General features: G+C 39.4%; 2 protein-coding genes across 2 annotated transcripts in view; one reads left to right on the top strand and one right to left on the bottom strand.

The window, feature by feature from the left end:
- Nucleotides 1-13,291, top strand: part of yipf5 (Yip1 domain family, member 5) — a 217,235-nt gene that overhangs the window by 76,955 nt on the left and 126,989 nt on the right. The gene's annotated exons all lie outside the window — the stretch shown is intronic.
- kctd16b (potassium channel tetramerization domain containing 16b) overlaps nt 10,677-13,291 on the bottom strand; it is a 94,531-nt gene continuing 91,916 nt past the window's right edge. The window contains exon 2 of the mRNA XM_074611377.1: nt 10,677-13,170. Coding sequence (XP_074467478.1) covers nt 12,707-13,170 — 464 coding nt within the window. The 3' untranslated portion in view covers nt 10,677-12,706. The remainder of the gene's footprint in view (nt 13,171-13,291) is intronic.

Here is a 13,291-nt window from a genome sequence, read left to right as displayed (position 1 = left end):
ATTCACACAACATTAACGCTGCAGATACATTTAACACTTACACATCTCACCCTATAATTAGCACATCAGTATGAATAACAGCAGGCTAATGGACTGGGGTTGTGACTCCTCTAACTGGAAATGGCGTTCCCTTCATTTGCGACAACACACTGTACAAACAGGCATAAATGATCCTGATGGTTTGAAATAGGTAATGAGAAAGAAGTATTGGAAATTCACCGGTAAATCATTTAAATCAATGCAAATGATCAGCCACACCAGAAAGTACGATGTCAGTGTTATTCTCATCACTAAATGAATGCTTTATATTAGGGCTTTTAGACACTTTATTTAAACATGTCATTAAAAGTTTCACATTATCCTACATTTGACTGATACATTATGCAGTCTGGAGTGTGCCCCTGGAATAATTACAGACTTTTTCAGAGTTTAATTATAATAAATTAATAAATTGATTAATCAAATGATTTAAATGATGTGTTAAAAAGTCAATGGAAAAAAATTATCCTTTCAAAAATAAGGTTGTATTCTGTTTTTAAATTTAAAATTAAAATTATTACTAACTAAAATTCAATTAATTAATTGATTGATTTATTATTTAACATACATGCCTATCATTCTCAATTATGCAACTAATTTGCCTCCTTTAACATTTACAGTTTTCATTTCATCGTTGCTTTACTGCATCTCAGATGTAAGCTATGTATCGACTTAAAACACAGGAGCTCTATTTGGCAAACTGTCATGCATTTCTGTTCTGTCTAATCAGTTCACTTCTGTTTGTTCTTTGCGTTCCTCTGGGGTGCGTCCTTGTAGGATACAACTGGTAGTGAGGGAGGAGAGGAAACTAGCAGACAACAGAACACACAATTGCAGGGGTGTCGCAATATACCGGTATTGACGATAACCGTGATGTTTAAAGATGAATTATTGTTATAATGTAAATAATATATATAAGATAATAAAGTGTAAATAATCCAGCACCTTTTAAATCATTTTATATATACAGTTATGATTACAGACTCACTCTCCACCTCCCTACACTCGTATTTTGAGTGTAATTTATTTGCCAAAAAATACACAAAACGCACAATAAAGTTCAAGATGAATTGGACAGATACCATTATTATTATCATTTCAAATTTTCTATTGATATTTCAATAATAGTGATAGCGCGAATTATTTCTACCATATAATTGTGTAGTGAAATCTGATATTGTGACAGCCCTACACCCAATTTAACAATGGCTAATGAAATTAGCACTGTTTCAGCTATAAATGACTACATTTTACAGTCCATATTAATCAGAACTAAAAATATCACTCATGAATATGTACTAAAAATGCATTCATATAGCTCAAATGAATATGAATTTCCCAGATGTGAGGGGAAATTCGGAATACCAGAGATAATGAAACACACAATAATAAACCTAAATCCCGCAGTAGACATAAAAGGCTTATTAAAGGCTCCCTGTGGAGTTTTCTTGTAAACAAACAATGTATTATTTACATTCACTGTTTTCTAACCAAACACATCGTGTGAATCATTAAGACTTAACAAAAATATCGACAGCTTTTCTTTCCTCATAAAAGATTTGCAATTCTAATTTATTAAATATTTGTAAATCTGCTTTGTTTAGATCCATGTTCTTCTTCCCTGCCTTTTGATGCTCCTGCCACCAACTAAGAATAAACCGACGGCAGAAATGTGTATGCCATCCCCAGCCAGCTTGTGCGAGTATATGTGTGTCATTTTGTGCATGTTAATAAAACAAGAGATACAAATAAGACAGGGACTCCCTCATGAAAAAATCATTGCTAGTGGCCACAAAGTCCAACATAAATCACAAGTTGTCATCCCTTTTTACAGTCAAACGAATTATTAATAGTTTCTTATTATGAAAAGAAAGACAATTGGTCTTTGGGGAAATGTCTTGGCCTCTGAAGGGGTGTGTTAATGTCTGTTTGATTGCTGGCAGGCTGAGCCCCGGCAGGGGAACGGAAACACAGAAGTAAGCAAACTTGTACTGAAAACTCTAGCTTACAAGTCATGGGAAGACAGTGTTTTTGTTAGTAATCAATAAAGTAAAAAGAAGTAGACTACTGCATCTACATATAGGGGAGCTAATGGTTAATGCAAAGATATTGGGTGATATTAGGAGTGATAAATGTAAAATATTGTTGTCAAATTGATTATAAAAGGATAAAACCAGTTGATGTATCATCTAATTTTTAATATACATTTCACCCTTTAGGATTTTTTTTCTCAAAGGAATGCACAGGATATGATTTATAGAGCTGATTTAATTTCAGTTGGACTTTAACCTTATGAAGAGACACCTAAAAGATACAACAGACTGACAGAGGAGTTCAGGAAAAATATCATGTTCAACACTGAAAAGACGAATAAATAAGCTCAGCTGCTCTCAAATCTCGCAAAGCTTTCCGTATTATGATTGTTAGCCCTTCGCTGACATGACTTCTGTTCTGTATATTAAAAGCTTGCTGTATCTATTATGTGACTTTCATTGCGCAGCAGGACCTCAAGTAATGTTTGGCTCGGTTCAGCTCACAGAGAAAAAAGAGATAACGCATTAAATGTCCTTTTACTAATCTTGTCAATGCGATAGTGGCTCCAGGACACAGCTGAAGCGGGATCAGCCCATTGTGCACAAAGGCTTGTACCATTGTTTGCTCCACAATGCCTGGCAGTGTGCATCATTCAGCTGTGTTGCTGAGAAAATCATCCCGGCTAGTGGCAACAATGGCGATACACACGGCTGATCTGATTGCAGTGCAGGAGCGCTCGCTTTCATCTGTAATGCTGGAAAACAGATCATGTAGCTGGTGCTCTTATCTTGGAGATGGATGTTGACAGCCAACACAGGCTCTGTGCGTTTTTTTTTCTCCTATAGCTCTTAATCCTTTATTTCCTCCTCGGCACCTCTATCCTTTTGCTGTTCTTTTGCTCCTTTCCTCCCTTACTCCTCTACACCTGCTTCTTGACGTCTTTATGCTCCTTCTCTGCCTACAAAAAGCCTTTTCTTATCCACAATTTCCGTGACTTATTTTGATTTCTTCCCTTTTCCTTTCCTCCTTTTAATCGTCCTTCCTTCCATCTATCCGGCCTACTTCCCATCTATCTTTTCCGTCCTCTAACCTCTCCCTCCCTCCGCCCATTGCCTCTGCCTCATTTCCCTTCCTTTTCTCACCTTTAATCCTAATTTAATACCTTTTTCCCTCTTTCAACACTCTTTTTTTCACCTCTCCCTTACACTTCCATCCACACCCCACAATCCACCCATTTCTTGTTTTATCAGTCTCCTCATCGTTGGCTAAGGCCAGCAGCTCTTAGAGCCACATGAAGCCTCCATCGCCTGATCTTGAGAAGATAGCTGATCCCACTGATGCTATTTTAAGCCTGTCATGCATACTCTCCCTCCTCTTCCCTTCCGCGGAGAGCTGGCAGCCACAAAGAGAGACATGAAACATGCATTCTTTCCTCTCAACCAGACTTTCTCTTCTTGATTGTGACTTTGAAATCAGTATAATTAACTGTATTGTCAGGGGACGAGCCAGTCTGACGGAAATAGCAGATTTCTCTCCATATGCCGTTGCCAAATAGATGATTTAATTGTCTTGAAGTTTTGTCAGAGGGCTAGGAGACAAGTTTTTAATGGTTAATGTGGATTATTTTAACAGTGTGAGTCATGATTCCTGCTTCATTTCCATGTCCTGATTAGTCTCTGGCCCAGTCCCAGTGGCCACCATGAGAACTGAACCCTCATAGACTTTAATAGACATCATCTGCATGATCGGTGAAAGTGCTGGAAGTGGAAAAGGTTGCTTTATGAAGATTGGGACAGCAGCATTTTAAATAACTATCTTGGGTGGAGGCCTTTCTTTCGCCATGAAAGTGCATGTTGACTTATATTTCAGTGTTTGCTGGTCTGTTTCTGAATTTAATAATTCCGTTTATGGTAATAGTCAACATAACCAGGCCTTCATTTATGCTACATATACGTCTCTGCTCTTTGAATTTGTATTTTTTTCTTTCATTATTTCAGATTTCTCCTATTTGTCCTTCGAAATGCTGTGAATTTCTCCAGCTTTGCAGACTTGCACAACAAAAAGGGCTCACAAAATATGTGTCCTTGTCCCATATTACAGTACACATTTTACCATTTATTTTTGCTTTCCCATTGTTGTTTTTTTACACTTGTAAGCGCTCCCAATGATTTGACATCCTACAGCTGATGTCTTCAGCTTCATTTCCATAGACTGTGTAAAATATGTAAGTAGTCTCCGTGACGTCACCCATAGCTTTCTGAAGAGCAGTTGTGAAGCTCAAAGTGGGTGGCTTCGGCCGTTACCATCTTGGCAGTGACGACACAGCCTAACTCCCGGCTAATCCAAAAAATCCGGGTGATGCAGCAGACCCGACAGCTTGCAGCTAGCGACCTGGTACGGCACCCACCTATCACTCAAATCGGCCACGCCCTTAATTATGTCTAACTTTAAGCCTTGATATCATTTATACGGGTGAGTTATACAAAAATTCGACCCCCGTACAGTTGTCATGAATTGGGAAATTGGCTATAGAGACCAACACCATTTGTTGTACCAGGCTATAAACATGTTTCTGCTGTAAAGTCTGTCATTTTAACATGGGGGTCTATGGGGATTGACTCGCTTTTGGAGCCAGTCTCAAGTGGCCATTTGAAGAACTGCAGTTTTTGGCACTTTGGCTTCATTTCTCAGCACCGGAGGTTGCTGCTTGTTCCTGTTAGTACAGAATAATAAAGTACATGTATTTCTTGTATGCTCATTGAAAACACTTAACCATAATGACAGGTAAAATGTGAGCTTTGCAGTGTGAGGATATATAGTGTGGATGTAAGACACAGCTTGTGTTCCGGTGTACTGTACTCACCTGTCATTTCCCAGCCTGCCTCGCTCCCCTGCCGAGCAGACAGCATTGTTAAGCTTTACCGTTCCTGCAGATCACCTGATCCAATCACTTGCCTGCACAGCTGCCTCTCATATAGTGGGGCAGTTTACCCTTGTTATTTGTCAGATTGTCCAACTGGCCTTAGCACTTTAGCTCTTGGTTTCTGCCTCATTCTTTTGCACTGTCAGTTTGTTGCCAACTCTAAGCCTGACTGACCCTTGAGCGAAGGCACTTAACTGTACCTGTTTCATCTAGACAGACGGCTTGCGGGTCCAAGTTCTGTTGTAACCTGTGACAAAAAAAAATACATGTTATATAAAAAGAACACATTATACTTGGATGTAGAGTAAATGTGGCTCTACGGCAGTGTTCAAAATCACTTTCTTGCTCACTCATTCACTATACTCTAAACACACTCAGTCATCACTGATATGTCGAGTCGCATAACAGTCAAGTTTTAAGTACAAAATAGGGAGCATTGCATTGCAAGACAGCGAGCATAAAGTACTTTTTTCGTTCCATTGTGGTCATTTTTGAGACATATTGCATATTTCACTCTCAGAATTTAAACACTCAAATACAATGGATTGAGAGTAAATATAGTACTATATTAAAGTTTATAAATGATTCATAATAAAGGGAGTTGCAGGTATTATATAATATTAGACTAGGATCTAACCACAAAGGCTGGTGTTCTTCAGCCAGCGCCCGATAATATGACTATAAACATTAACACTTTGCCACAATATATAGTATGTCAGTGCAGTAGTTTGCTATGACCGTGTCACCATTTTACAACTGAGGTGGTGAGCTGATCAAGAAGTAAGTGAAGTATTAATCACAAATGAATAATCAAATTTAAAATGTTTCTATCTCACTTGATAATGTGTGGACCCCATAGACTGCATAAGAAATGGACGTAGTCACTGTGACGACATCACTCATCGGTTTGTGGACTGTTGTTTTGAAGCCTCAAGTTCGGCCATTGCCATATTGGATTTTGGACGTCACCTTTTTGGATTTTTGCAACCAAAAGTGACACGAGAGGGTGGAGCTAAGTACAAACCGAACGCTGACTAAGACATTTTTTCGGTGACCAAAATGTTAAAACAATTTTCATGAACTGAAAACACAGTGTGAAAGGGTTAAAGTTGTAAGACGGAAATGTGGACAACTCCCAGACCGGACAACGTTGTGGTAGTGACCTGTCAATCACAAGGTAGCCACGCCTTAAAGCATGCCCTGCTTTATGGTCTATTTGACTCTAAATGGGACCATAGTTTACTAAATGAACATCATGCTGTATTGAAGAAGACTTGAAACTAGAGATTGAGACCATAAACTCATGTTTACAATGTTTACTGAGGTAATAAATCAAGTGAGAAGTAGGATCATTTTCTCATAGACTTCTGTACAATCAGACTTCTTTTTGCAACCAGAGGAGTCGCTGGCTGTTAGAAAGAATGCAAGTTTAAAGCACTTCTGCGTTGGCTTCACTTTTCAGAACTGGAGGTTGCCCACTGGTGGATCCCAGAGCATTAAACTTGAATAAATACAAGTCTTAGGTCGCTGTACAGAATGTCTTGTTTATTGGTTGTCATCATACATTTTCAAAATTACTATATACTTTGTATCTAAAGACTCTCAGATGATTTGTACTGACATAGTAACACCTGGAATACAGAGCGACTCTCACCACAGATGTTTGGCTGTTAACAAATAACATTCAATTTAATGTCTGGATTTAAATCTGTATAATTTTAAGATCGGAAAAAAAAATTGATAGGCAGGTTTTCATAATTCCATAATTACCAAAATACTGTTCTGAAAGATTTATGATGAAATGAGTATTTCCATGAAGTTTTTTCGTATCCCCGTGGTGAGAATCTCTGTTTTGCAGGTGCCCGGTCATACTGCAGAGTTGACTTTTCATTTGATAATGTTATACACCTGTGGAGGAACAGCAGACACTATCAACACATTTGTGCTTATCTTTTTTTTTTCATCTTTTTTTTTTTTTTGCAAGTTTTCTTTTTTTCTGTTAAATATCAGTTTTTGACATAATCTTTTTCACAAGAACAGACTAAGTTAAATCTGTTATGTTTTGTATACCAACATGCTCACAATGTATCTGAACCATTTTTTCTTTTTCTTTTCAGTGTCAGAACAACATACATAAAAACAGACGCCCTTTTTGTTTCAAACAGTATGTGCCAGGTCAGGTCTACCGTGGTGGTATCAGAATAGTGTGGTTTTTCTTTGTGGTTCATCATAGGCAGGAGGAAAATAACAGGACCTGCAGTCATGTACACAGGCTCCACTTGCAGGACATGACTATAACTTCAGGAAAGAAAATCTGTAGTCGGGCACTCCAAGTTAACATAAATTGACAAACTTAACATCAGTTCAGTCTCTCTTCTTTTTCATACATCACATTTGACAAAATTTAAGTCATTCAATAAGATTTACAGCATCTTGTTCTTTTCAAGCTTCTTTTTTCTTTTCAAAGAACTGAATATCATCTCGTGTGCTCTCGAAGGTGAAAACTGCTTCCCTTCAGTTTTCCCTCTCATGACAGACACATTATTTGTGACTGTGTTGTACATGTTAGGTGATTATTAATATTTATCTCTTTTCAAATACTTTCTTGTTTGTGTTTCTCTATAACTTTATACATTGTGCAAAAAACAGCTGTATTCTACTCTAGAAGGCCACCGGGTGTCTTGGTATTCACTCTGTGTCTGTTCAACGGCGTTTCTAATCGTGTCTTATATGTGTTTGAAAATGCTCTCAGATAGATTTTCGCGACTGATCGACCTTGTTGTTGAATCATCTCAAAGTAAACAAACCCAATGCATTCTCAAAATGGCAGGCAGAGTCGAGCAAACGCGATCCCTAGTATCCCTTCGCTTAAGCTGGGCTGAATATGAGCAGCACAAGACCAACTACTGCAGATGTCGAAAAAAAGCTTTACAAAAAAATATGCAAAAAAGCTATGCAACAATTCTCTATTGACAAATAGAGACTTTCACATGAATCATGTTTGGATCATTTGGCCAGATAATAATTGTACCAGCAACTGAAAACACACGTTTTATGGTTTTTAAAAGGAGAAAAATGTTGATATAGTATCTTAAATCAGCATGCTGTTCTCAGAAAGCTTAAATCAACCAAAGGCAAACTATTGTCAGGCCTAACGCTCAGATTCAGCTTTTTCCTCCTGTATTTATAAGCTGTATGAAGACCAGTGGACATTTTTCCTTTGGTTCAGACCAGAGAAACTAACAGGGAATACAATACCTGTACAAAGATTGATGATATATTGTTATAGTGCGTCAGTGTTGTTGTGTGTTGGCTCTTTTATACTCCAGCACATGAGATTTAAATTGAAACAGACTGTGATGTTAAAGTTCTGACTTGACTTTAACTTGTTGGGAAATGTATAAATGTGGCCCCCAAATTAAGTTGTCTTATTCAATATTTGGTTTGTAAATCCTTTAGGCTTGCCGCGTTAGTCGGTGTTACCACTGTTTTGCTTTTTTTACAGAAATCCCATTTAGTTCATTTTTGCGTATCAGCACCGTGTTATCAATACATAGTCAGACAAGGGGCACTACAAACTGACAGTGAAAGTGTCTGCTCCGTAAGGAGTCTCAACACAGAGCAGCAGGAGTCAGATTTCACACAGGGGACGAGAGAGAGTTGATTGACAAGACGATGGCGGAGGATTTGGTGTCGAAGCAAAAAGCAAAAGCGCCTTTTTGGCAATATTTAAGATTTAAAACCCAATGCTATCAGGGAACCATTACGTTAATGAGGTAATCACCGTGAGGAAAATGGAGCAGTCACAGCCGGTGTGCGCGGCGGAGCAGCGCCCGGTGGAAACCTGCGGCCACACAAGGAAATCTCGACCGGAGAGGCCAGACACACATCCATCCGACGGTAAAGATCAACGTAAGCATGCTACACATATAGACCGTCATCGTTTCTTGTAAAACGTCCGGTGTAATCGGTAACACCGGTGTTGTCACACGTTTAATAACCGGTGGGAAAACTTCCTCACCGTCACAGCCCTAAAATGTTTGGCAATCAATGCTGCCCACGTTGCCAGGCCTATTCTGCAGCTGTCTTCACTTCTTGCTGGTTTTAGGGGCTTTTGCCTTCAATCTGGTATTCAGCAGTAAATCAGGTGGATTGAAGTCAAGTGAGTGATCAGATTTTATGACCAAGTGTTTGGCCATAAAAACTCCTTTGTTTTTGCCTGTTTGTTTAGAATCGTTGTCCTATAATTGGAGACAACCCCAAACACTGTTAGAAGCTGGAAGTCAGCACTTTCACCTCATAGTTTCATTTCAAATCCAATGTTCTGGAGCGCGGAGCCAATACAACAACAAAAATCACTATCCTAACACTTTCCGACTGCACTGTACGGTAACAAACGCTTCACGGTTACGGCTGAACAGTTTGTACCTTTTTGAGTTTTGAACAAACTTTTCCTTTTTTCGTTGTTTGTTTAAGGCTTGAACATACCTCTTCAGATTTATTGATTCCAATTCAGCATCGCTGAAAGGTCTTAGCCACCAGTGACTACCTCCCTGTCAGACAAATGTGCTGACAGACAATTTATGACACTTGTCTCGGAAAGCTTATCAGTTGTTATAGTGGTAAATACATATAATATGTTATAGGTGTGTATTATATTTCCCCCCTCGTCCCTGATGGCCCCAACACTCTAAATGATAAAAGAAGAATGGCTGTATTACATTAGCGTCAGTCTACTGCATCACTAAAAAACAGCGCGGCGGCCACACCTCATGGATTTGCATGTTATGTACAGAGAGTATAATACATTATTCTGGTTAGGTGTGATTTATGGTGTTTATTTACATATAATAGTCCGGATTAACATATCTCAACTTCAGCTCATAAGATAAATGACTTTAAAATGAAAATGTAATATCCCCGCAATGTAGAAAAATAAGTCATATTCATTGTATTGACATGAGGAAAATGGTTGGTTTGTATCTAGCACCTATTGCAACCATATTAATGTATACTATAATAAACCACAGCTGACATATGGGCACCGCTGAATATATACTATAACTAGAAATGTCTTACTACCCATGAACCACTTCTCTCGTGGGAAATAGATTTTATGGGCGACATAAGGGCATTTTATAATCTATTCATTTAAAGGCCTTTAGATAGAAAAATAAGCATAAAAGAACATTTTGTGTCCATTTCCATTAACATATAAGGGATATTTTTAAATAAACAGATCTATGAATATTTTTAAACTGTGCATATTTTATGTGTGTGCTTTGAATGTATCTTTTGTGCTGTGTCAAAGCTAGGGTTGTTTATGAAGCCCATTCATCTGCACTTTCATAAGCTGCAATAACAACAAATAATGAGAAGCTTTAATCAAGTTCCTCTGTGAAAATGCTTTGTCTCCTCTGTTTTTATCCGCCCACTACTACCAACAAGGTCGAACTTTCATGTGTACAAGTCAGCTCATTAATATTAATAACTTTCTAACCCAAACTACATCTTTCATCACAGCTGTCTATCACACTATTCATAAATACCGAGATGTTTACCTGAAGCTGTGACCAACAAACACGTTCTTGTAAGCAGTTGTTTACCAATCTTATAAACTACTTCCTCTAAATCTAGCCTCTCACAGATTAAAGAGGACCTATTATGCTTATTTTCAGGTTCATACTTGTATTTTAGGTTTCTACTAGAACATGTTAACATGCTTAATGTTCAGAAAACGCTTTATTTTTCTCATATCGGCTGTGCTGCAGCACCTCTTTTCACCCCCAGTCTGCTCTGATTGGTCAGCTGGCCCACTGTTGTGATTGGCAAACCGAACCAAACTCTACGGACTTTTACATGCACAAAAAACTATATAACACACTAAAGGAAAGGGAAAAAGCATAATAGGTCCTCTTTAAGTTAGATTTTCTTATGCCAATAAATGATTTTAACATCTTGAACTCACTGTTTTGACTGACAATCCGCTGTACAATATGTTCAATCCTTTTTATATATCTTTTCTCTTTAACATGTTTCTCTCCTAAAACAGAGATTGCGATGTCAATAACGCTACCTGTTTAAATAAACATTGAACTAATCTGACAATAATTGTGCCAATTTTGCCATCATAACTCTCCAAAGAAATGCTTTACATTTACAACATCACTGAATGTCTGTGTGCTTTTGCAATTATGCGGTGGTCGACAATTTAATTTACACCCTGAATTAATTTCTAAATCATTCTGTCAGTGGCATTTTGATCCAACAAGAGCCTTAAATTAATAACAATGAACCTGCTGGGGAAATTAAATTGTGTTCTTTTAAAAATAGCTGTCTGCTATCTTTGTTGTTTCTGTAACTACATCACAATGCATCACGTCGACTCTGACTGAGCCGGGAGTACGTAAATGCATATATGAATAATGGCTAATTTTCACTAAATATATGACCAGCTTGTCTTTGTCAGAAACCCAGGGGCTTCATTAATAACTGTAAACAAGAACCACATCTATCAGCTCTTTCGCCGGACCCTATCATCAATAACTATTGATCGCCGCGTCAACAGTCAGGGCAGAAAGCATCCGTCTGTGTTGATGGGTTAGCCTGTGTAGCAATCTTGTCCCATTCTGTCTGTGTTACTGTAGGTGTCATATTGAGCATGGTTTAAATGACTTCACAATTGATCGCTCTCTATGTGGGAATGAATGTTTGTGAGTGTTTGGTAAAGTAATTGGCTAAAATGCCCGTAATGTAAATGGAAAAGTGTATGTGTGTGTGTGTATAGGAGTGTTAAATCAGGACTTTTCTTTATGGAACCTCTGTATTTCCCCATGGTTTGACCATTAAATCAAACCCTTCACTTTCACTTATCCTTCACACAGTTACCTGGTAATTGCTCCACATCTAGCCAACACGGCAAAAATCAATGCAACGCAGGGCAGTGTGATTCACTCGGGGGTACGTTTGCAATATAACCGATATTAGAAGAAGAAAATGAATTGTGCTGCTGATGAAATTGTACCTCCTCCTGCCTCGGAAGTCTCCAAATGTTACCCAAAAGTTAAGTAATTTACCTAGCTGTTTACGCCGCCCCGGCAGCAGAGAGCTCTGGGTGTATTTATAGTGAGAGCACTGTCGGGACAGCATGAATTATTAATGGGTCCTGATGCAGATTTATCTGTGACCTCTAGGCCACCTGGGTGCAAACACACACACACATTAACACACACATTCACATACTAAATCAGTTTGTCTTTGTGGACTAAAACTGTGGCTGCTGTGATGGTTTTTCCAGGGAAATTATGACAGATGACAGTGTGTGCAGTCCAGTAACCCCCCCGATTGTAGCCATCAGCGAGCCTTCGTTGGATGGTCGCTTCATAGAGGATGTCTTTCGCCCACTTGGATTGGTCCTCAGGGATAAAATTATTCAACGCATTCAGCAAGGTACAGCACATACTTACAGTACATACAGTAGGCCTAAACTACATACACACACATACGTATGTCAGTAAGAGAACAGTCTGGTTTTCTTGCTAGCTTCTGTGTAGACTTTCAACCTACTGGCATAAAGGTGAAGTTTCCCCCAGAAACTGGATTCAAATCAGTTTAGTGTTATCTCCCTTTTTGTTGCAGAAGTCATGATCAAAAAACTTGTAAACTGATCCTTGGCCTCATGTGTCTGCTCCCTCTGTCCTATTTCCTGGCTCAGAGGCGGTACTTCCTGAGCAGGTCGGCCTGCCACATGTACTTCCTCTCGGGGAACCTCTCCGGGATCTTGATCTTGCGGAAGTCTTGAATGCACTTTTCCAGCTCTTCCTCGACCGTCAGCTTCTCCTTCGCCGGCCGTTTCTTGCAGGTGCTGGTGTCGCGGGAGCTCGCCGTAAGCGTGCGCAACAAGTCACTCTTCCGCCGCTGTTCGGACTGCTGGAGCATGGCGATGGGGCCCTTTTTCAGCGGCCTGTCCAGGGTTTGGACGTTGGCGTGGGGGTGTGACTGGCGGCTGACCGGGCCGCAGATGACCGTCCCCTGGGGAGAGCTGGCTTCTGACTGGCTCTCGGAGCTGGAGGTGGAGAGCTCGTTGAAGGAGGTGCCGCTCTCGCCCTCGCCGTCGCCCTTGTGGTTCTTGCAGCAGCAGTCACACGGAGGGGAGGACCAACGTGATGGGCCACCTGGAAAGAGACAGAACCAGAGAGGAAGCTATCATTAGAGCTATTTTTTTCCACGTTTCCTTTCTATCTAGGCCGTTCGTCACGAAGAGGAAAACGAGACGGTGACACAAAGAGAGCTACA

This window comes from Sebastes fasciatus, chromosome 16, assembly GCF_043250625.1.
Source record: "Sebastes fasciatus isolate fSebFas1 chromosome 16, fSebFas1.pri, whole genome shotgun sequence".
Taxonomy (NCBI): domain Eukaryota; kingdom Metazoa; phylum Chordata; class Actinopteri; order Perciformes; family Sebastidae; genus Sebastes; species Sebastes fasciatus.
This window is presented reverse-complemented; position numbering and strand designations above follow the sequence as displayed.